General features: G+C 55.5%; 1 protein-coding gene across 2 annotated transcripts in view; it reads left to right on the top strand.

Annotated features, from left to right (window-relative positions):
• The first annotated feature begins 5,439 nt into the window (after positions 1 to 5,439).
• LOC128978359 (hepatocyte nuclear factor 6-like) overlaps positions 5,440 to 23,620 on the top strand; it is a 32,588-nt gene continuing 14,407 nt past the window's right edge. The window contains exons 1-2 of one of the 2 annotated variants that reach the window (XM_054396249.1): positions 5,440 to 5,465; positions 5,641 to 6,554. In XM_054396249.1, the coding sequence (XP_054252224.1) occupies positions 5,654 to 6,554 (901 nt within the window). In that variant the 5' untranslated portion in view covers positions 5,440 to 5,465; positions 5,641 to 5,653. Of the gene's footprint in view, positions 5,466 to 5,524; positions 6,555 to 23,620 lie in introns of those variants that run through there. The other variant, XM_054396248.1, reaches the window with a different exon arrangement.

The raw sequence follows: 23,620 nt of genomic DNA, 5'->3' as shown, positions 1-23,620 counted from the left end.
GAGCTGCTCCGCCGGGAACTTCTGAAAACAAATTGAGAATGAAAGAGGTTCCCAGAGGCCCCGTTTGGATCTCCCGGAGCTGGGAACAGTGGGGGGGAGGAGGTCTGGCCCCCGGTCACGGGTGGGTGCGGAGCCGTGGAGACACACGGGCGCGGCCCGGGCTGCACAGGAGCTCAGCGGGGCCGCTTTGTTCGGTGAAAACCTGAGGAGGTTACATCGAAAAGATCAACCCCCCCCCCTCAAACTGCCCACCCAGGGTGAAATTGGATGGATAGCCCCCTCCGGGGTCTCTTCCCGCCGCAGCCGCGGCCCCGCTGCTCCCGGGCGCTGAGTTTCGGGGCTGTTCAAAGTTTCGGGGTAAACGAGAAAAGTCCCCGGAAAGGCTGTGGAGGGGTCAGTTCTCCCCCTACCCTCGCCCCGCAGTTCCCCCGCTTCATTTCCCCCTTTTGCTGCCGCTTTTCCCCGCTCCCAGCCCGGCCCCGGCCCGACCCACCGAGCCCGGAGGAAGGCGGCAGAGCCGGGCCGGGGTGGGAGGGCAGATCCTGGGGAGGCCCACGGTCTGTCCCTCTCCCTAAATCTCTCCCGGAGCCGATTCTGCAGAGAGAGGGAAATTTTCCACAGGTGGATGGGTGAGGTAAATTTTAAAAAAATTAAAATATATTTATTATATCCCGCAAAAGAACACGGAAAAGAAACCGAGAGCAGAGGTGAAGGGGCCTGAGAGTGCAGCTGAAATTGTCTGAAAATAAATAAAAAGCCGCCGAGGACGCGGATGGAGAGGGGGCAGCCGTTGGGGGGCCGAGATTTGAAGCAAAGGAAAAGGTGAGTGAGGAAAGAGACGGAGTTTGTTCCAGGATGGATTCCAACCCGAAGCACCACGACGCTCTGGGAGCCGCGGGAACACCGAGAAAAGGATAAATTCTCCCCTAAAAGAGGAGCTGGAAAGGCCGCGGGGATGCGCGGAGCAGCGCGGAACTCCGGGGCGGGGGCCGGACAACGGGACCGGCGGGATCCGTAGCTGAACCTCCTGCCTCCCGAAGTGTTTTTTCCCCAAATCTCGCTTCAGCAGCTCCAAACCCGAGCGGGAACTTTTCCAGCCCCGGAGGGGCTGTTTGGTTTGGTTTGGGTTTTTTTCTGCCTTGTTTTGTTTCGGAAGCGAAGCCGTTTGAACCCCCTTCCAGAACCGGTATCAAAGTCTCTCTTTTTTTAACAGCTATCGATTGCCAAAGTCTTATTTAAACCAACACATTTGAGTTTCTCACATTTTAAACCATCATCTGGGGCCCATTGTATGGAAAATCGATTGGCAGAAATTGCCACGCTCTTTGCCTCCCGCTTGATTGTTGGAAAATCGAGAGACATCCAGAGGCACAGGCTGGGCTGGGGAAGATTTGGAAACCGGAATGAAAGGGGCTGAGAGGGATCTATAGGCACTAAATAATTCACCTGCCAGGCGATGGAGCTGCTGTTTGGAAGCCTTAAAGAACTTTAAGGGAACTTGGGAAGGGCAGGAGCCATGGCGGGATGCGCCACGTTGCCAGCTCCTTCCCCTTCCCTGCCCGGCAAAACAAAATGCTTTGTCCCCTGCCCTGTACCTGCTCGCCGGCTGCAAGAAGTAACTCGCCCCGCTCCTTCGGGTGTATTTCTGGCCGTATGATGGTTTGGGATTTCGAGCTGCTCCTGAGTGGGGAAAAAAATTCATTAAAAAAAAATAAATATATACGTGAAGCGCAAACCAGCCGCGGTACGGCCCCGGAAGGCGGAGAGCGGGCAGGGTGCAGGCAGGGGAGCAGGGAGGATGCAGGCAAGGTGCAGGTAGGGAGCAGGCAGGGAGCAGGGAGGGGGCAGGCAGGGGGTAGGGAGCGAGAAGCAAAGTGTCCTGCCTCCCCCACACCTTCCCCCAGTCCCGAGGCTGCCAGATCGGAACCCCCTGCCCCCTGCCCCATAGCCTCCTCCTTCCCGGGAGCGGGCCCACCGCTTCGCTGCGGACAAGTCCGGGAGCCTCGCTGCCCTAGGGTGGGAAGTGGGGGAGTAATCGGGGCTGTGAGCGGGCAGAGGGTTTATTTTAGGGAGGGGTACTCGATCTGCCCGGCTGTGAGTCTCTCTCGGATGGTCCTGTCTAAGCGGAGCCTCCGGAGAGGCTACGGGGAAGGGGGGGGGCTGCACTTACCGCTGTCCCCCCCCGGGGTGCTGGCACTGCCCGGCTCCTCCCGGAGCGCTGCGAAGGAGCAGAGGGATGGGAATTAAAGAGGAAGAGGGAGGTCGGGAAGAAAAGAGGAAGCGAGAGAAGGGATCAATAGGATCCAGCTGGCGAATGGAGACCGGGTCTCTCCTCCGCGCTGCCCCCGGCCCAGCGTCAGCGCCTCTGGGCGCTCCGAGGGGCTTCCCCCGGTTCGGGGACGCCGCCGAGGCAGCGAAACCAACTGCGGCAGCGGCTCGGGCGCGGGGCAGGGATCCGGGATCCGGGGCCAGGCCCATGGAGCTCCCACCGCCCCCTCTCCGCTCCCCCAGCCCCGCATCTCTCGGTGCTTTTCGCCTAATGATATCGCATCGATCGGGGAAGAGCTGGGGGGGTGGGGGGGCTACCGCATTACTCAATTACGTCGCACTAATTACTAAAAAGTCTCTCTCTTTTTTGTTGTTGTTTGGTCGGTGCAAAGCTCGGCGGAGGCCAGAGTCCAGCTCCTGCCCCGGGGGTGGGGAGGCGCCCGCTGCTGCGGGTCCAGAGGTGCGAGAGTGGTGAGGAGGGGTCTTGAGCCCGGCCTGGGGATGCTGTGCGGGACGATGGGTGCGCTGGGCAGCTGCAGGGACAGATCTATCGATGGGCGATCGATCGGCCGGTCGATGCTATCGCCATTATTACACTCAATGAAACCCTTCCAGACGCGGCTGCTTCATCCCTGGCTTGTTCCCCACCTCCTCCTCGCTGCGCACCTCCACACACCACGCTTGGCATCCTCTGCTGCTGCCCGGATCCGGGCCCCACCCTGCCCATTCCTGCCTGGCTCCGGACCACCCCTCCCCGCTCATCCCTGCCCGGCTCCAGTCCCTCCCCGTCCATCTCCTCCTGCCTTTGGACCCCCTCTGCTCATTTCTGCCAGGCTCTAGACCCCCTCTGCCCATCCCTGCCCAGGTCTGGATCCCCCCTCTGCCCATCCCTGCTCAGTTCCGTGCCGCATTCCCTTCCTGGAAGTCCCCTAGCCCACCTGCATAATGGGGAGGTCGCATCCCCTCCCGACCCCCCCGGACGCGACTCCCTGCCGGTTTCAGGGTGTCGAAGGACCTCCCCAGAGGGAACACCCCGGGACTGAACACTGAGACCAGAGCACGACATTCCTTCCTCATCCCAGCTCCAGCGGGTGGGACTGCGGGATAAAAGGGTCACAGGGGCAGAGAAGGAGTTCTGGTGGGGGCCCCACTCCCTGCTCCGCGGAGTGACCACGGGTTCATCCTCTGCTCCACGGGTGACCACGGCCCGGGAACTCGCAGGGCTTTATTGAAATGAATGGGGCACTTACTTGAGGTGGGATGGGAGGAATGGGATAGGTGGGATGGAGTGGAATGGTTGGGATGAGATGAAGTGGATAAGATAAATGGGGTAGAGTGATGGATTGGATGGGATGGTGTAAAGGAGATAGGATATAGATGGAATGGATGAGATGGGATAGATGAGATGGGATGGTATGGATGGGATAGATGAGATGGAATGGGATGGATGAGATGGAATGGGATGGCTGAGATGGAATGGGATGGCATGGATGGGGTAGATGAGATGGAATGGCATAGATGGGATGGAGTGGAGGAGATGGGATGGGATAGATGGGTCGGACCAGATGGGTTGAGTTAAATGCCCTGAGTTTGGGCAGGATGTTGGTTTTCAATGATTTATTCCCTGAGCCTGGCCTGGGGCTCCCACCCGCGCCGAGCAGGGACCTGCTGCCGCTGCTCCACGGCAACCTGGGCGGCCGCGGGGAGCTCCCAGAACCTGGCAATGACAGGGGTAGGAGCAGCCCGACGGGGCTGTGTTTGAGCTGTGTTTCCTCTGTGTTCACTGTTCCCGGTATAGCTCAGGAAAGCGGCTCGGTTCGTCCCGGGGGCTGGGAACGGCCGGGAACGCTGAAGCCTCTCTGGTCGCCCCTGGATGGGGAAACGGCGACCGGAAACGGCTGGAAACGATCCTGAGAACGGCACCTAGCCCCGGCGTGGCCAATGGCCTAAACCCGCCTCGTGTCGGCTCTTCCTGCCCTTCCCCTTTCCCTTTCCCTTTCCCTTTCCCTTTCCCTTTCCCTTTCCCTTTCCCTTTCCCTTTCCCTTTCCCTTTCCCTTTCCCTTTCCCTTTCCCTTTCCCTTTCCCTTTCCCTTTCCCTTTCCCTTTTTCCCTTTCCATTTTCCATTTCCCCCTTTCCCTTTCAATTTCTCCTTTCCCTTTCTCTTTGTATCTTCCCTTTCTCTTTCCCTTTTCCTTGCATTTTTCCCTTTCCCTTCTCCCCCACCGCTGCCCAGGGCCCTGCAGCACAGCTCCATATGTGGCCTCACGGGTGTCCTTGTCACCCCGCCCTGTGACAAGGCACACACACCCCCATCCGTCCCGATGACTTCCACTGCCCGGGCACGGGAGGCAATGCCTACCTCGGGGGGGTGGTGCAGGGAACAGACGCGGGAGTGGGGACAGGCATGTTTGAGTCCCTTCGGGAAGAACTGAGAGGGGAAACCCGGGGAGGGGAGGGCAGCAGGGGAGTGTTGAGGGGCACTGGGGACAGGCCCATCCAGGGGTGGGGTCAGCCAGATGTGCGTACGGGTGGGACGAGGTCACCCAGATGTGCCCGGCTGCAGGTGGGCAGGGTCGTGCAGCGGCGGCAGATGCGCACTGGGTACTGGGTGCGAGAGGGACACACTCGGTATACCGGGAGGGTCACCTCGGTGGGGAGGTCACCCAGATGCGGGAGGGGTCACCCCAGTGCCGGAGGCAGGGTGTGCAGGGGTCGCCTCGGTGTGTGTGTGTGGGGTGACCCCGGCGGGTGCTGGGGATGCGGTCACTGCGCTCCCCCCGCACCGGGAGATGTTGGGGCGGGGGGGGGAGACGGGACACGGCACGGCTCGGTTCGGAGGGGGGGGGGGGGGGGGCGGGGCGGTGCTGACGTCACGCCGCTGCTCAGAGCGAGGCTGCCGGGAGCCGGCGGCCGAACGCGCCGCACCGACCCCCGAGCGCACGAACCGCACCGAGCCCCACACCGAGCTCCGCACCGAAACCCGCTCCGCGCCCGGCCGCAGCGCACCAAGGCGGGCTGGGGCTGGGGCAGGAGAGGCGAATGATGCTGGTGTGAGCTCCGGGAGCGGGAGATCGATCCCCCGAGCGCGGAGTCTGAATTAATCCGGAGCGGGGAAGGGGCAGGGGGAAAGCGGGGGGGAGGGTGGGGGGAGAGAGGCGGCGGTGGAGGAGGAGGAGGAGGCGGCGGCGGGGGGGGGGTGGGGGAGGAAGGCAGCGAGCGAACGGGCGAGGCAGCGGCAGAGCCCGGCGGCCACCATGGAGCTGGCGATGGAGAACCTGGGCAGCCTGCACGGAGTCCCGCACTCGCAGCCCGCCGAGCTGCTGAGCCCAGCTCACGGCCGCCAAAGCTCCCACCGCAACCTGGTGCCGCACGGGCGGCCCGCCATGGTGTCGGGCATGGCCTCCATCCTGGAGGGGGGGGATTACCGCGCCGAGCACAGCCTGGCCGCCCCGCTGCACCCCGCCATGAGCATGTCCTGCGAGTCCCCCTCCGGCATGAGCCTCAGCAGCACCTACACCACGCTGACCCCCCTCCAGCACCTGCCGCCCATCTCCACCGTCTCGGAGAAGTTCCATCACCCGCACCACCACCACCACCACCACCACCCGCACCAGCGCTTGGCCGGCAACGTGAGCGGCAGCTTCACCCTCATGCGCGACGAGAGGAGCCTGGCCTCCATGGGCAACCTCTACAGCCACTACCCCAAGGACATGCCAGCAATGGGGCAGCCCCTCTCGCCGCTGCCCAACGGGCTGGGCACTCTGCACAACGCCCAGCAGCCGCTGGCTCCCTACGGCCCCGGCGGCCACTTGCCCAACGAGAAGATGCTGTCGCCCAACGGCTTCGACTCTCACGCCGCGATGCTGTCCCGGGGCGAGGAGCACCTGGCACGGGGGTTGGCAGCACCCAGCTCGGCCATGATGCCCCCGCTCAACGGGATGCACCCGCACGGCCACCCCCACGCCCAACCCGGCGGGTCCCTCCTGGGCGAACGGGAGCGTCAGGCCTCGGCCACCGGTTCCCAGCCCGGTGGCTCCGGGCAGGTAGAGGAGATCAACACCAAGGAGGTTGCTCAAAGGATCACGGCCGAGCTGAAGCGCTACAGCATCCCCCAGGCCATCTTCGCCCAGAGGATCTTGTGCCGCTCCCAAGGGACCCTGTCGGACCTGCTGCGGAACCCCAAGCCCTGGAGTAAGCTCAAGTCCGGCCGGGAGACTTTCCGCAGGATGTGGAAATGGTTGCAGGAGCCGGAATTTCAGAGGATGTCTGCTCTCAGGCTGGCAGGTAGGACACGGCCCGGGCTGCTGAGGCCACCAACACCACACCTCCGGGCGGCTGGGAGAGTGGGGGGTGCCGACACTCGTGGGGAGCCCTTGCTGGGATGCCGTGGCTGGGCCGGGTGTCACTGACCCGGTTTGGAGCTCAAAGCTTCCTTCCTTCGAGGAGAAAGGGAAGGAAATTGTATGAAGCCGGGTTGTGTTTAAGATGAATTACATGTCAGGAGAATCCTTTTTAAGGCGAATTTTTATTGAGGCGATTTAAGACTGCTTAGATTCAAGGTGAATTATATTTAAGGTGAATTATACTTAAAGGGAATTACATTTAAGGCGAATCATATTGAAAGCGATTTATATTTAAGGTGAATTATAGTGAATTGGTTTTAAGTTTAATTGTATTTAAGGTGAATGATATTTAAGGCGAACCCCTCTCCCTGGGCCTGCTCCTGTTACCGGGAAATGTAGGATACCGGGTACCGGGAGCCTCTCGTCCGGCCGCCTTTCACCCCATTCCCTCCCTCCGAACCGGCTCCATCTGCCCCGGCAGCCCCCGGGCACACTCCGTCGGTGCGGACTGAGCCGCGGCCCGCTCATGGAGCTCCTTGGCAGTGAGTTTGGCCCCGCCGCCCGGTACCAGAGCCGTGCTCCCGAGGAATCCCCGGAACCGTCCCTCTCCGGGAGCCTCAGTGCGGGGACGGGGATCTGATAGGTAGATCCGGGGCTGTGCTTCGTTCCCTCCTGGGCACCGGCTGCCCTCGGGGAAAAAAAGCGACATTCCCACTTCCGCCATGCTCCTGCTTCCCTGTCCGGGTTGAGACCGACTGGTGCCCCGGTGGGTCTCGTTCAGCCTCAGACCGGCGCTTGGCAGAAGGTTTGCTAGAGAAACGAGCGACCGAGGGCTGGCAGAGTGGTCAACCCGGCATCCCCCCTAGCACCCCCGTGGCATCCGGAGCCGCTCTGGTCCCTCCTTCCCCGGGCTCCTTCTTTCCGGGGTTACGCGGGGCCAAGCCGTAGAGGGAAAAAAAAAAACACTCGTGTATCATTAATATTATTATTATTAATTTATTTATTTTTTCATAGAAATAGGAACTGCCGGTAGGGTCGGGCAGCGCCCGGGGATCGCGGCCGGGAGCTCGCTGTTATTTATGGAGGGGAGCCGCGTTCATATGTATTTAGTGTAATTCAGTTGCTCTTTAATTAGGGCAGGGTAGTGGCATCTTTTAGTTCCAGTCGATGCCCTATTGAAAAGCAGTTAATAGGATGCAAATTGTTCCCGGCTTTACAAGGTTCTGGTAAATAAAGATTTAAACACTGCCGCGATCGCCCGGTTAATGCCCCCGTTGATGGAGCAGCGGGTGCCTGCTCCCCGACTCTCTAAAATCTCACATCGGAATCGGGATGGGGATGACAAAAAAACACGAATTCGGTTTTGTGTGGGAGGAATCTCCGAGGGACCCTACCCCAGATGGGGGTCCCTGCCCTCCGGTCCTACCCAGTTCGGGGCCCACTGCTCCCGCTCTGCTCCTCCCTCCACCTCGGGGACATTTATTATCCCTAAAAATGGGGTTTATTTTATAGTTTTCTTTATTTTATTTTTCCTTGATTTCTCTTTCTTTTTCTGTATTTCCCCTTTATTTCCCCTTTATTTCCCTTTAATTTTATTTGTTTAAATTTTCGGGGTTTATTTTTTTCTTTATTTCTCTTTATTTTTATTCTGCAGCACCGCCTTTCTCTCGCCTCAGGGGCACCTCGGAGACATTATTTACGGAAATTAACCCCCATCCCCAAAATTTCCTGGAGAGAGGGTTGAATTTTTTGCCTTCTGCAAAGACAAGAAAAAAAAAAACAAACCAAACACCACAAAACCACCAAATCAACCCCACTCGCCGTGAATCCGCCCTCGCTGTGCCCCAACTCCCCACGCATGACTGTGGCGGGGGTGGACAAGGCCCCGCACCTAGTGGGGGAAGCCCCCTACGGACTTCCCTGTCCCGGCCGCTTTGTTCCGGGCCCTCAACCCCGCTGCCGCCCCGCCGGGACCAGCTTTTCGTTTCGTTTCTCCCGCAACTTCCTCTCCTCGGGCCCGGGCGTGAGGCAGGTTGAAACCCCCCGGCCACAGCCCTGGTTCCGCTGCCCTGAGAAGCGGGGTGCTAATGAGAGGAGTATGGGGGGTGAGGTGCTGCCTGGCCTCCCCCATAGATGCAGCAGAATCCCCTTATCCCCAACCCGATCCAGCCAGGTCGAGCCTCTTCGTCCTTCCTGGTCTCCCGGGGCTGGGGAGGGGCTGGAAGGACCTGGAGGGCTGCGACCCCCCCGCCTCCCCCCCCCGGGGGAAGCAGGGAAGGGATCCATCTCCCGCCTGGGCGGCGAGAGGCCTTTTTCCTTCCCAGGGTGAGGGAAAACACAAGTGTTAGATGCGGGGCATAGCCGGGGCGCGGGCTGGTCCCGACCCTAGTTCTGATCCTCATCTTCATCCTGGTCCTGATTCTCATCCTGCTTCGAGTCCTGGTCCCGGTGCCGGCTGCAGGATCCCATCGGACTGATCAGGCCGAGTCAGTAAATCGCGGATCGATAAACACGCTGGGTCCCTATAAATGGCAATTGCCTCTTTTCTCCTCTTTCCACTCCAGTTCCTCCCCGTCCGCAGATGAACCATTAATTAATTATTCAACCAAGACCCCAGCAAGGCCGAGCCCTGGGCGGGGTGGGGTGTGTGTGTGAAGGCTGTAGCCTCCTCCAGCCCCGGGCTCCCTTCGGCTCCGCAAAAATAAGGGAGTCCCACGGGGGAACATCTGGGCAGCAGCTGGCGGGCCCCGTCCTCTCGGGCCATCCATCTCTGTGACCGCTGTCACGACCGCAGCCCTCCCCGCTCCGAATGCCGCTCTGCAAACTTCGTGACCCTCCTCGAGGCCTGACAAGGCCCGTGGGTGTGGGGGAGCACCCACAGTGGCACCTTTGGGGGTCTTTGCATGGCGGAGTGGAGCTCCGAGCACCCACCCTCCATCCCTCTCCCTCGGCGTCCTTGGCGGGAGATCGGCTCCGTTCTCGTGGGATGGGGTGGGAAGCACGTGCTGCCGCCCCGCGTGTCCGCGGAGGGCGGGGGGGTACTCCCCCCGTCCTGCCCATCTCTGGGTGCTTTTCCTCCACTCGTGTTCCTGTGGGTGCTCTCCCACCCTATCAGAGCGTCCCCGACAGTGAATCCCCTTCCCACCACGACTTTATCTCGACGCTCAGGACTAGAAAATTCACTCGTGATGATTTCTCAGCAGGGTGACAGAATCGCTGTGTACCCGTGGTGACACGACAGCTCCCCGTGGTCCCACACCCCAGTCTGTGCTTGGCTGAGACTTTCCCGTGGTTTTGTGTTTATTGTTTTTTTTCCCCTAGACTCCTGTCCATCCTGAAACCTTCCTGCCGGTGTGGAGCGTTGGGGATAAGGCCGGCCCAGGAAAGCCCCTGGAGCAGCTCGGTCCCGAGTGGGCTCCGCGGCACAGGAATCAGCCGTTCCTGCCCCAAATCCCCGGAACCAGGCCGGGAAGGACCTGCGGCTACGGCCGGCCCCGCGCTCCCCGGTGCCTCAACTCCCTCCTCCTGCTTTTGCAGTTTCTCTTCTTCCCTCTCTCATCTTTCGTTTTCTTTCTCCTTTAGCTTTCCTACCTCATTTTTCGTTCTCCTTTTAAAAGTTGTATGTATTTATTTTTGTTTTCTTTTCGTGTTTAATTTATTTTCGTTTTTCCTTTTTCCTTTCCTTTCCTTTCCTTTCCTTTCCTTTCCTTTCCTTTCCTTTCCTTTCCTTTCCTTTCCTTTCCTTTCCTTTCCTTTCCTTTCCTTTCCTTTCCTTTCCTTTCCTTTCCTTTCCTTTCCTTTCCTTTCCTTTCCTTTCCTTTCCTTTCCTTTCCTTTCCTTTCCTTTCCTTTCCTTTCCTTTTCCTTTCCTTTCTTTTCTTTCCTTTTCCTTTCCTTTTCTTTCTTTCTTTCCTTTTCTTTTCCTTTCCTTTCTTTTCTTTTCTTTTCTTTTCTTTTCTTTTCTTTTCTTTTCTTTTCTTTTCTTTTCTTTTCTTTTCTTTTCTTTTCTTTTCTTTTCTTTTCTTTTTTTCTTCTCTCCTTCCTCTTTCCTCAGGACATTCTCCCCCGAGCACCACCTCACCTTTAACCGTCCTCGTTTCAAACCCCTCCAACCCAAACTCCAAAACCTCAGAACTACGAATCTTGTGCCAAGGCAAACGGGAAAGGTTTTTCCAGGTCCGATAATTAATGTCGCTCATTAAGAGCGGGACTAACGCACACACAAATCGCCACAACCAGGGGCAAAACAGTGCTACTTAAAAAATCGGGATTTCTTTTCCCCCCAGGAACTCTGTATCAGTTTCAGGCTTTTTTCAAACACCTTTTGCCCAACGACGGCTCCTACCCGCCCGGGCCGCGGGCACCGGGATGACCCCGGCCCCGTGCACCGGCCGCGGCTTTCGCCTTAGGAAAGTGACACAAAAGCGCAGAAGGTTTTGCCACTTTTTAATCCGCGGCCGCAAGGCAGGTTGGTAACATCGGGAGCGAATGATTCGAATTCACTGTCATAAAAAGGGGAAAACAGAGATTTTTGGGGATGTGAATCCCACCGCATCCCAGTCGGGAGAGATGCCTGAGTGGAAAAATCCACGGAGAGGGAAAAGAGGGAAATCCGCCTGCTTGGGGAAAACAAGAGAAAAGGAAACAAACATGGTTTGGTTTTTTTGTTGTTGGGTTTTGTTTGTTTGGGTTTCCCTCCCCTTGATTTCTTGGGGTTTGGTTTGGTTTTCTTTATTTTTTTTCTCCCCTTTTTTTCTCCTTAATTTTTCTTAATTTTCCCCTTAATTTTTCTTAATTTTGCCCTTTTTCCTTTTCTGTTTTTTTTTCCTCTTTTTCCTTTTCTTTTTCTTTTTATTTTTATTTTTTCTTTTTCTTTTCCATTTCCTTTTTCTTTTCCTTTTTTCACATAATTCCTTCCCTCCCCCTCCCAATTTCAATTATTTTTTCTTGCGTGTTTCTTGTTTTCTTCTTCTTTTTTCTCTTTGTTTTAATATTTTTTTGCATAATTATTATTTTATTTTATAGACTATTCTTTTTTTCACAACTTTCCCTGCCTCCCACCTAGAGCAGCCGCCGCCGGTCCCTCTCCGCACCCCGCGCACCGCCCCGTGCCGCTCCGCGCCCTTATCAGCCCCGCTCTGCCCGCGGCTGTTGTTCTGTTTGCTCCTAATCTGCGCCTCCAAGGGGCCAATAAACCTTCCGCCGGTTAAATATTAAATCGAGGGTTTTCTGCCCTCCCCATCAGGAAGCAACCGCCCTCGCCTTGCCTCCGGATACGACCCACCCGTGTCTGTGCGTCCTGCTCCCACTCTATCCGTGGGCTTCTGCTCCCCCGTGTCTGCAGGCTCCTACTTCTTCATGTCCATATATCCTGCTCCTGCTCTCTCCGGGTCCTGCTCCCCCCACGTCATGAGTCCTTCTCCTCCTGTGTCCGTGGGACCTGTTTCCCCCTTGTCCATAGGTCCTTCTCCCACAGTGTCCTCAGGGTTCAATTCCTCCCATGTCCATGGAATCCTGCTCCTCCAAACCCCCCTCTGCAGTTCTGCTCATCTTTTCCCCGGGAGGCACAACCCAACGCAGCCCCAAAGCAGGGTCAAGACCTGAGGCTTTTCTTGGCATTTTTTGGATGCAGTTTTGGGTGCTTTTTCTCTTTTTTTTTTCTTTCTTTTTTCTTTTTTTCTTTTCTTTTTTCTTTTTTCTTTTTTCTTTTTTTCTTTTTCTTTTTCTTTTTACTTTTTATTTTCTTTTTATCTTTTAATTTTTCTTTTCCATTTTTCCTTTTTCTTTTTCTTTTTTCCTCTGTTTCTTTTTCTTTTTTTTCCCTTTTTCTTTTTGTTTTTTTCTTTTCCTTTTTCTTTTCCTTATTTGTCTTTTCCTTTCCCTTTTCCTTTTCCTTTCTTTTTATCTTTCTTTCATTTTTTGCTACATTTTTTTTGGTTTCTCCTTTTTGTCCCCTACCCTCCTTTTAATTTTTTTCTTTTTATTTATTTATTTTTCCTGGGGGTTTACAACACGGGGGTGATATTTTTTCCCTTTTTCTTCGTCCTGTCAATGGCCACTGAAACCAGGAGGGAGAGATAACAGAGAAGAGAAAACTCTCAGAGTGACCTTTGAATCAATTTGAAAAACCTCATTTAACTGATAAGTCTTGAAAGGCCCAGAACTAATTTGAAAATACATCTATTAAAATCTCATTGCCGCTGCCTGGGAGCTGCTGGGAAGGGTGTGCGTGGCAGCTTCCCGGGGTCGGGAGAGCTGAGAGAGCAGGTTTAAGCTCTGCTCAACAAAAAGAATGTCTAGCTGATGGGGCTTAAACCAGCAGAGAAAAATCAGAATATTAAAAAGCAAACGGCTCTTGCTCCTGCAGCTGGTGGGGAAAGGGGAGATTTACAGCAGTTCTCCGGCTGTCACAGGGCACGGAGTCTGCGAGTGCAGACAGAATATTGGATTTTTTCTTTCCTCCAGAAAGCAAATCCAATATTTTCTCCTTCTCCTCGGATGTGGTTGCAGGGCTGGGGAGTCTGCGCTCCTGGAAGAGAGGGTGGCTGTGGGGGAGCCTCTGCCCATGCTCCCAGTGCAGGGGTTTGTGCTCCTCCATGGTTTCCTCAGGGATGAAAGCCAAAATCAGGGAAAACCTGGTGTCTGCCGTGGTGGAGGGATGGTGACGGCAGGAGAAGACCGGCAGGACCCAGGTGCCTGCTTTCCTGCTCTGGAACATCTCACCTCACCTGCCCCAGCTTCCCTGCAGCATCTCCTGGGTGTGGAGGAACCAAAAATTCCCCATGGCAACCTCCCAGGCAGGATGGATCTCCTCACCTGAAGCCTTCGCATGGCTGGGTGGCGATGATCACACCACCAGAAAAATAAGGACAAATGAAAACCACCCCACCAGGGTCTGGCTGGGAAAAACTTGGGCTTGGCAGCTCCATGGGGATCTGGAGACCAATGTGTCCTCCTGCTCCAGACCTTGGGGTGCAGTGTGGGACTTGGCTGCTGTGGGATGAGCTATGGGAATTGTCACTTCCCCAGCCACAGTAGAAACTGGATTTGTCACCTCCCAGCACCTTCTTGGCTGCAGGGGAAGAGCTTTCCTCCCTTTGCTGCCTGATTCCTCCAGGTTTCTTGGCAAGGCTTGGGCAGAGGGAACCCAGAACCCAGGGGATGGATGGAGGCACCAAGTAGCTTTGATCTGCCTTCACCTCATGTCTGTGCAGCCAGGCTCTGCCTCAGCTCCCTTTTTAGAGCTGGGATGCACAAATCCTGCTGCTCAGCACCAAGCTGAGGCATTAATCAGCCTAGAATTTGTCCCATCAACCTGGGCTGCGTTGGATCAATGTGGGATGAATGTGTCCCATCAACCTGGGATGTGTCCCTCAACCTGGTATGGATGTATCCTATCAACCTGAGATGTGTCCCATCAACCTGGGATGTGTCTATTTAACCCAGAATGTATCTCATCAAGCTGAGGTCTGTCAAATCATCTTGGGATTTGTCTCAGCAACCTGGTACCTGTCTCACCAACCTGGGATGTGTCCCATCAACCTGGAATGGATGCATCCAATCAACCCAGGACGTGCCCTTGACCACTGCCCTCCTCCTGCACAGCACCAACAATAGCTCAGAGGGGCTGGAGTCAGCCCTTGGCTTAAGAATTTGCCCCAAAAGGGAAGTTGGAGGAAAAATTTTCTCCTCCAGGCCCACCTGTGCTCAGGCAGAAGCAATGTTGGGCAGGTGGAACGGGAGGGAGGCAGGAACACGCCGGGGCTGGCAAGCAGCCGGCAGCAGCTTTTGGCAGCCTTCATCCCATTTAGTGCTGGCTCCGTGCAGGTCAGCAGCCGCCGAGTTTGCTGATCCAGAGGAAATTTCAAATCTTCCCCATGATTGATATGATGGCTTGGAATGAGGCTGGGACAACAGAGAGTGTCTCCAGCAAGGTTCGAAGCAAGGTGGGGCTGGGCAAGCCAAACAGGTGATGGATTGTGAAAACATTGGGGCTGGGTAAACCACAACGAAACAAACCACCCCCACTGCAGTCTCTGGTGCTGGGAGGAGGACCAGGGCATTGAAATTAAATTGATATTAAAACTGAAACACGTTTGCATGGGTAAGGGAGGAGTTTGAATGTCCTCTATAGAACATTTTTATGTGCCATGAGGGATCTGCGCCGCTGCTCTGGGTGCTGGGGGGAGGTTCTGTAGCGTGAGTGAGGTGATCCAGAAAGTATCTAAAGGGGGTTTGAAGGAGTTGGAGTTGTTCAACAGCTGGTGAGGTTACAGCATGGACAGGACAATGCTTTGAAAGAAGAGAACTGGGCCTGGAGGTGCCACCACCATGCCACCATGGTGAGAGGAGGTGAATTCACCTACAGCCCTGCACATCCACCTACAGCCCTGCACATCCACCTACAGCCCTACACATCCACCTACAGCCCTACACATACACCTACAGCTACCTCCACATCCACATACAGCCCTGCAAATCCACCTTCAGCTACCTACAGCCCTGCACATCCACCTACAGCTACCTACACCCCTGCACATCCACCTACACCCCTACACATCCATCTACAGCTACCTCCACATCCACATACAGCCCTGCAAATCCACCTTCAGCTACCTACAGCCCTGCACATCCACCTACAGCTACCTACACCCCTGCACATCCACCTACAGCCCTGCACATCCACCTACACCCCTACACATCCACCTACAGCCCTGCACATCCACCTTCAGCTACCTACACCCCTGCACATCCACCTACAGCCCTGCACATCCACTGACAGCTACCTACACCCCTGAACATCCACCTACACCCCTGCACATCCACCTACACCCCTACACATCCACCTACAGCCCTACACATCCACCTACACCCCTACACATCCACCTACAGCCCTCCACATCCACCTACAGCTACCTCCACATCCACCTACACCCCTGCACATCCACCTTCAGCTACCTACACCCCTGAACATCCACCTACACCCCTGCACATCCACCTACAGCCCTGCACATCCACCTACAGCCCTGCACATCCACCTACAGCTACCTCCACATCCACCTACAGCCCTACACATCCACCTACAGCCCTGCACATCCACCTACAGCCCTACACATCCACCTACAGCCCTACACATCCACCTACAGCCCTGCACATCCACCTACACCCCTACACATCCACCTACAGCCCTGCACATCCACCTACAGCCCTACACATCCACCTACAGCCCTGCACATCCACCTACACCCCTACACATCCACCTACAGCCCTGCACATCCACCTACACCCCTACACATCCACCTACAGCCCTGCACATCCACCTACAGCCACCTACATGTATGTACATCTACCTACACCCATGTACATCTACCTACACCCATGTACATCTACCTACAGCCACCTACACTCATCTACACTTAGGTACATCCACCTACACCTTTTTACACCCACCTACACTCACATACATCCACCTACACCCATGTACAGCCATATACACCCACTACACCCATGTACACCTACATGCATCCCCCTATACTCATGCACATCCACCTACACCACATACACCTACATCTTCCTATACCTTCCTACACCCACCTACACTTATGTACACCCACGTGCAACCTCCTACACCCATCTACTCCCATACACACCCACCGACACCCATATACACCCATCTACACCAATCCTACACCCACCTCCACCAAACCTCCACTCACCTACACCAAACCTCCATCCACATCCACCAAACCTACACCCACCTCCACCAAACCTCCATCCACCTCCACCAAACCTCCATCCACCTCCACCAAACCTTCACCCACACTCACCAAACCTACACCCACCTACACCAAACCTACCCTCTCCTAAACACACCTGCACCCACAAACACACACCCACACCTACTTACACCCCCCCACACCCCACCTACCTCCACCCACACCCACCCACACCCTTGCACATGAGCCTACCCCACTTCCATCCATGTGCACCCACCATGGGTGGGCTGAGATGAGCAGGGCTGCAGTGGGGTTGCTCATATTGCTCCTCCCCCCTCCCTCCATCCTGCTGTGGGTACTGAAGTTTTGTCCCCTCTTTTGAGGTCATGCTGGTCCTTTCCTTCACCTTCTCGTTCCTGGGGGTTTATCTCCAAGCTCTGCACCACAGGACCTGGTTGCACCAAGAAACCATGCCCTGGAGGACTCAGTATCACCACGAGCTGGGTTTGGAGAGTTGTGGAGGGGTGGAAATTGCTGCCTGGCTTCTAATTTGGGGAATGGTAGATGCCACCATGACTGCCCTGTGTTGGACAATGTCTCCATCAGGAGACCCAGACCCACTGTCCTGCCTCAGTGCTGTATGGCTGTGGTTGTCCTTCTCCTTTTTTCTGTTCCCAAAGCCAAGGTACAGAAATCACCCAGCAGGACTGTCCCCTCTGGGGCGTGGGAAACCTCCTTGCTCCTGGCAGGCCCAGCATGGCTCAGCTCTGCTGAGCTTGGGAGAAGGAGCTGGAAAGTCCCCACACTGAGGGGGAACCAAGAGATGGCTGTGGGAAGGCACTTGTGGGGACCAGCTGTCATCTCCTCTCTTGCAGAGCAGTGAGGAAAACCCCAAAGTCTTGGCAAAAAAAGAAAAAAAAAAAAAAGAAAAAGCAAATTGCAGCTTTTGGTGCTGCTGCTGGCACAGGCAAGTGGCAAAGGACCCAGCTCTGCCGAGTCCAGGTTGGAGGAGATCTGAGATCTTCTGTTCTTGGTGTGAATCCAGGAAGCCCTAAATCACAGAATCCCAGAATGCTAGGGGTTGGAAGGAACCTCTGGAGATCATTCAGTCCAATCCCCCTGCCAAGGGAGGGCATAAAAATACTGGGAGCTGGTGGGTTTGGGCTGTGCTGGGAGGGCTCAGTGTGTGGCACAGTTCTGAGGGCACACCTGGGGACCCAACATATCAGGGTTGGCTCTCAGAGAGCCTGTAAAACCCCAGAGTGGATCAACATCAGGGGTCTTCAGAGGTGAAGGTCTTCCCAAGGAGTCTCTGCAACAGTTCCCAGCACTGGGAGGGCACAGAGCCAGGGCAAGGCTGTCTCTGGCTATGGGGACATCCCCAATGCCTCTTCTGCATGGTTGACATTGAGCATCCACACATCGCCCCCGTGCCTCAGTTTCCCCGCAGATAAGAGCGGGGGTGACAGTGCTTGCGCCACGTGTCTGAAGACAGCAGCGCCGCGTTGGTAGTGCTGAGGGACTCGGTGACGCCACGGCAAGGGCCAGACCTCTGAGCTGGATGATGAGCTCCGGAGAGCGATGGCCCTTTGCAGGAGTCAGGCAACCCTGGGCTGATAAAGAGCAGGTAATGAGCAAACTCTCTCCATTAGGGATAAAATTGCAAATGCATCAGGAGCTGCTGACGGCTGATAGCATCGGGGGCTGACAGAGATATCAACGGCTCGGCTCGGCTCGGCTCAGCCGCCGGCAAAGGCAGCTCCCAGCACGGAGCATCGGCACCGGGCAGCGCGGCAGCAATGCGGCCGTGACACCAGGGCCTGTCAGCAGCATCCCAGCCCTTCCTATTTCTCTGCAATCTGGCCCTATTATCTTTCTTTCCCCCCATCTTCTGAGGGTCCCTTGTTTGGCCCAGCCCCAGCACCCACCTGGATCGTTTACAGCCCGGGCTCGGGATGGGTCTCTGCTGGCTTTGCTCAGTGGCTGGACCAGCATCCACCTCAGTTTGGCTCAAAGATGATCACAGGAGATTAGGGGTTGGAAGGCACCTCTGAAGATCATCGAGTCCAAGCCCCCTGCCAGAGCAGGACCATAGAATCCAGCACAGGTCACACAGGAACACATCCAGATGGGGCTGGAAAGTCTCCAGAGAAGGAGACTTCACAACCTCTCTGGGCAGCCTGCTCCAGGGCTCAAAAAAAAGAAAAAAAAGCTGGGGTTGATGCTGGGGTGATTTGTGCTTCCAAAGCTCCCGTGGGGGTCCACTTCCTATGGCAGGATCCCTTCCCCATCAGCCTCCCTACTTGCCAGGAGTGAGGAGAGGAAGGGTGGTATGATGGCACCACACTGCCAGGCTTTGCAGCCACCCAGGGGGACCCACAGTTTTAAACAGATTACTGGATCAACACCTTCCTTTGGTTCTCTTTTTTGGGGGGATAAACTTCAGGGTTTTGATGACATTTCTCACGTGGAGGGCAATGAACCTCTACCCTGATACTCCCAGGGGAATTCCTGTATCTGGAGAACTCCTTGTGGACCCCCAAAGCCCCTCACCCACCTCTCCCCATGCACACTGAAGCAGGACCAGGCTGGATTTAGGGCACTGAATTTGCTTTTTTTGTGGTGTGTGGTGAGCTTGGTGCTCGACCTTGTGGCTGTGCTGTGGCTGCTGCCAGTTCAGGGGGGTCAGAAATGAGGTAAACAGAGGGGAGACAGAGATGAGGTGAAGGGTGGGGGTGTCATCAGGGGCTCTGTGTGTCAAGAGGAAAAAGGGATTGAAAAAGAAGTCATCCAGATCAGGGCATCTATTCAAAGTAAGGCTGATTTCAAACCAGATGGTTTCTCCTGGAGAAGACCTGAAAGCATCTCCCCAAAACTGAAACAGCCTTTTCCACCCCAAACTGACGATTCCCAGCCCCCAAACTGATGATTCCCAGCCACAAATTCACATTTTCCAGCCCCACATTAATGATTCTCTGCCTCAAACTGACGATTCCCAGCCCTCAACCGATGATTCCCAGCCCTGAACTGATGATTCCCAGCCCCCAACTGATGATTCCCAGCCCCAAACTGATGATTTCCAGCCCCAAAGTGAAGGTTCTCAGCCACTCCTCTGCCTTCCACACCTCCAAGACCACCACCACGCCCCCCACCACCCCCATTATTTGCTCTGGATTTTGGCCGGGGTGGGATGCAGTTGCCCCATGGTGGGTGCCAAGCTGGAGGAGGCCAGGACCCACTCTCCACAGTAGAAGATGCAGGCAGAGCCTGGAGAGGGAGGTGGGGGGCATTAGAGCATTGTCACCTCCTCTGGTCAAGGGACCTGGTGGGGGAACATTTGGTGACTTGTGGGGCTCAGACACCCCCTCAGCCTGTTTGCTCCTGGTTCTGGATGGAGAGTTTATGCTGTCTTGGGATGATGGTTCCAGCCCAGCCCATTGCTCTTCTGTCCCACTGCTGTGAGGGGAGTGCTGGTGGTGGGAAGGGGTGACCCCACCCCGGGCAGTGTCACCATCACCCAACAGAGATCTGTCCTGCAGAGACCCAGCCTTGGCTCTGTCCTGTCCTGCAAAATTGGGAGAAAACAGGAAAGAAGGGAAAGAGGAAAACAAAGAGGCTGTGAGACTGGGCTGGAGAGAGCTGAGACACTGACTGGATCCTGGTGCTCCTTCCCTTTTCTTTCTTCTCCTCCTTTTCTTGTTCTCTTTGTCCTCTTTTTCTTTTATTTTCCTTTTTTTTTCCTTTCCCTTTTATTTACTTTCTTTCTTTGCCCCCCCTTTTTATTTTTCTTTTCCTTTTAATTTTTCTTTCCCTTTTTATTTTTCTTTCCCCTTTCCTTCTTATTTTCCCCTTTTCTTCTTTTCCTTTTTCTCTTTTTCTTCTCCCTTTCTCTTTCCCTTTCCTCCCCTTCTCCTTTTTCTTCTCCTTTCCCTTTTCCTATTTCTTCTTTTTCCCTCTCTCTTTCCTTTTTTCTCTTTCTTCTCTCTTTCCCTTTCCTTCCCCTTCTCCATCTTCTCCCTCTTTCCCTTTCCCTTTTTCTCTTTTCCTTTTTTTCTTTCTTTCCAGTTTCCTTTCTTTTTAATTTTCTTTCCACTCTTTCTTTCCCCTCTTGCTTTCCCCTTTTCTCTCTTATTTTTTCATTTTTTCTTCTCTTTTCTCCCTTTTCCTTCTCCTTTTTCATTTCTTTCTATTTTCCTTTCTTTATATTTTCTCACCTTCTTTTATCCCTTTTTTCCTCTTTTATTTGCCCCCTTTTTTCTTCTTTTTTTCCCCATTTCCCCTTCTCCTTCCCTTTTCCTCTTTCCCTTTCCTTATCCTTTCTCTTTCCATTCTCCTTTCTTTATAATTTTCTCACCCCCCCTTTTTTTTCCTCTTTTATTTCCCCCTTTCCTTTCTCCTTTCCCCATTTCCCCTTCTCCTTTCCTTTTCCCTGCTCCTTTCTTTATTTTTTCTCTTTCCAGTTTCCTTTTTAATTTTCTTTTTCCTCTTCATTTTTTTCTCTTTTATTTTTCCCCATTTTTCTTCTCATTTTCCCTCTTTTCTCCCCTCTTTTCATTTGCACCCATCCCCTTCACCCCTTTTCCCACCCAGCAACAACACCTAGCTGAGAGAACCCTTTCCCTTTAACCCTCCCCCCGAAAACGCCTCCTACACCCCCCACCAGCCGCAGCCACACCATTACACTCCCACCTTCGAGGAGAAGCTCCCAGGGACGGGAAGCTCCCACCCACCGAACAACCTAGGGAATAACCCAGCTCCGACGGGATTAATCCCGGCTCCCTTCGTCTCTTCCCCTTCGCCCCCCCCCCCCCCCCCCGCTCTCCCCCCTTCCCAGCTCCCCGCCGGTCACGTACCCAGCAGAGTGATGTGCCAGCAATATCCAACACGCAGTTAAAGCCACTCGTGGGAGTTTCGATAGCATCGACCCGGCCGGATCAATGGGCTGCACCAGCCCCACACGGGGGGGGGGCAGGGGGGGCAGGAAGGGGTGGCAGGAAAAATACCCAGGGCTGTGAAATGGGGGTGGTGGGAGCAGGGAGCTGATTGCAAATCCATCCCATGGTTGCTGTGATTAATTGCTGCTTTACCAGGAGGAACAGCTCTGTGTGGGGGTCATCCTTAGAGGTAATGCTGACAGGGGGGGAGAGAAGTTTCTCTGCTGTGGTGAAATGAGAAGGAGCAAAAGCAGCAGCAGCAGCACCACCACCACCACCACCCCAGCAGGATGAGGCTGGAGAGAGGCAGGGAGCAGGAGGTGGGGGTCTGTGATGGTGGGCACAGCCCAGACTGCTCATTCCCCTCCCAAATGTTATTTGGGACTTGGGAAAGATCCTGCCCCAGATGTTATATGGGAGCGGGGAAGGACCCTTCCAGGTATCATTGGGGAACAGGGAAGGATCCACCCAGTCGTTATTTGGGAGTTGGAAAGGACCCTCCCTGATGTTATTTGAGAATTAGGAGAACCCTTCCAGACATCATTTGGGAATTAGGAAGGGAAAGGACCCTCCCTGATGTTATTTGAGAATTAGGAGAACCCTTCCAGACATCATTTGGGAATTAGGAAGGATCCTTCCAGATGTTATTTAGGAGCTGGGAACAACCCTCTCAGATATTATTTGGAGGTTGGGAAGAGCCTCCCTCCCCAGCTGTTATTTGGGAGCTGGGGAAGACCATTCCCAGCTGCTCTGGAGCATCCTTGGCTGCTTTGCCATCCAGCTGGGATCACTGGTGTCCCAGCACTGGGATCTCATTATGGACTATCTCCAGGCCCAGCTCCCAGCCTGGGAATGACCTGAAGCTCAGTCACCTGGTAGGGTCTATGTTTTCTGTTGCTCCTCACCCTCAATCCCCTCCTAAGCACTGTTGCCTGTGCCCAGGCAACCTCTTCATCCCATGAGGGCATCCAACCCGGCTCGTGTGTCCTCTCCAGGTGCTCAGGGGTCTCTGTGCCTGCCCTGCCCTCTCCTCCCTGGAGGTGCCCTGCTTGAATTAAAACATCATCCATCGTGGCAGCGGCAGCATGTAATCCCTGGCAGATCAGCCCAATTACTGCGGGAAATACCTTGGGAGCTGCACTAATAACAGCAGTGCTGGGGGAGCAGCCACTGCCTTAGCACTGGCCCCACGCAGCTGGAGGGCAGTGGGGTCCTGGGCTGGGGCTGGGGTGGTTGTGTGGGGTGGGGGGCAATGGCCTGTGGAGTTGTTTGTGGGGCAGCGGTGGGCTGTGTGTGGAGTATTAAAGGGGCAGTGATGGGGTTGTGGGGGGGCAGTGATGGGGTTGTGGGGGGGCAGTGATGGGGTTGTGATGGGGCAGTGATGGGGATGTGTGTGGGGCAGTGATGGGGTTGTGGTGGGGCAGTGATGGGGTTGTGGGGGGGCAGTGATGGGGTGGTGGTGGGGCAGTGATGGGGATGTGTGTGGGGCAGTGATGGGGTTGTGTGTGGGGCAGTGATGGGGTTGTGGGGGGGCAGTGATGGGGATGTGTGTGGGGCAGTGGTGGGGATGTGTGTGGGGCAGTGATGGGGATGTGTGTGGGGCAGTGATGGGGTGTGGTGGGGCAGTGATGGGGTGGTGGTGGGGCAGTGATGGGGATGTGTGTGGGGCAGTGATGGGGTGTGTGGTGGGGCAGTGATGGGGTTGTGATGGGGCAGTGATGGGGATGTGTGTGGGGCAGTGGTGGGGTGGTGGTGGGGCAGTGATGGGGATGTGTGTGGGGCAGTGATGGGGTGGTGGTGGGGCAGTGATGGGGATGTGTGTGGGGCAGTGATGGGGTGGTGGTGGGGCAGTGATGGGGTTGTGATGGGGCAGTGGTGGGGTTGTGATGGGGCAGTGGTGGGGTTGTGGGGGGGCAGTGGTGGGGTTGTGGTGGGGCAGTGATGGGGTTGTGGGGGGGGCAGTGATGGGGTTGTGGGGGGGCAGTGGTGGGGTTGTGGTGGGGCAGTGATGGGGTTGTGGGGGGGCAGTGATGGGGTTGTGATGGGGATGTGTGTGGGGCAGTGGTAGAGTGACAATAGGGTCGTGATGGGGATGTGTGTGGGGTGGCAATGGGACAGTGTGTGGGATAGTGAGGAGGCAGTTATGGGACAGTGATGAGGTCATGCCACCATATGGGGTATGTGGTGGGGTAGTGTGTGGGGTCGTGGTGGGTCTTTGAGTGGAGTAGTAATGGAGCAGCATAGGGCAGTGATAGGGCAGCGATGGGGCAATGGTGGGATTGTCATGGGGATGCATGCAGGGTAGTGATGAGGCAGTGTGTGGGGCAGTGTACAGGGCAGTGATGGGGCAGTGCATGG

This window comes from Indicator indicator, chromosome 36 (genome assembly GCF_027791375.1).
Source record: "Indicator indicator isolate 239-I01 chromosome 36, UM_Iind_1.1, whole genome shotgun sequence".
NCBI lineage: Eukaryota > Metazoa > Chordata > Aves > Piciformes > Indicatoridae > Indicator > Indicator indicator.
The sequence above is the reverse complement of the archived record's forward strand: the minus strand, read 5'-3'. Positions and strand labels throughout refer to the sequence as shown.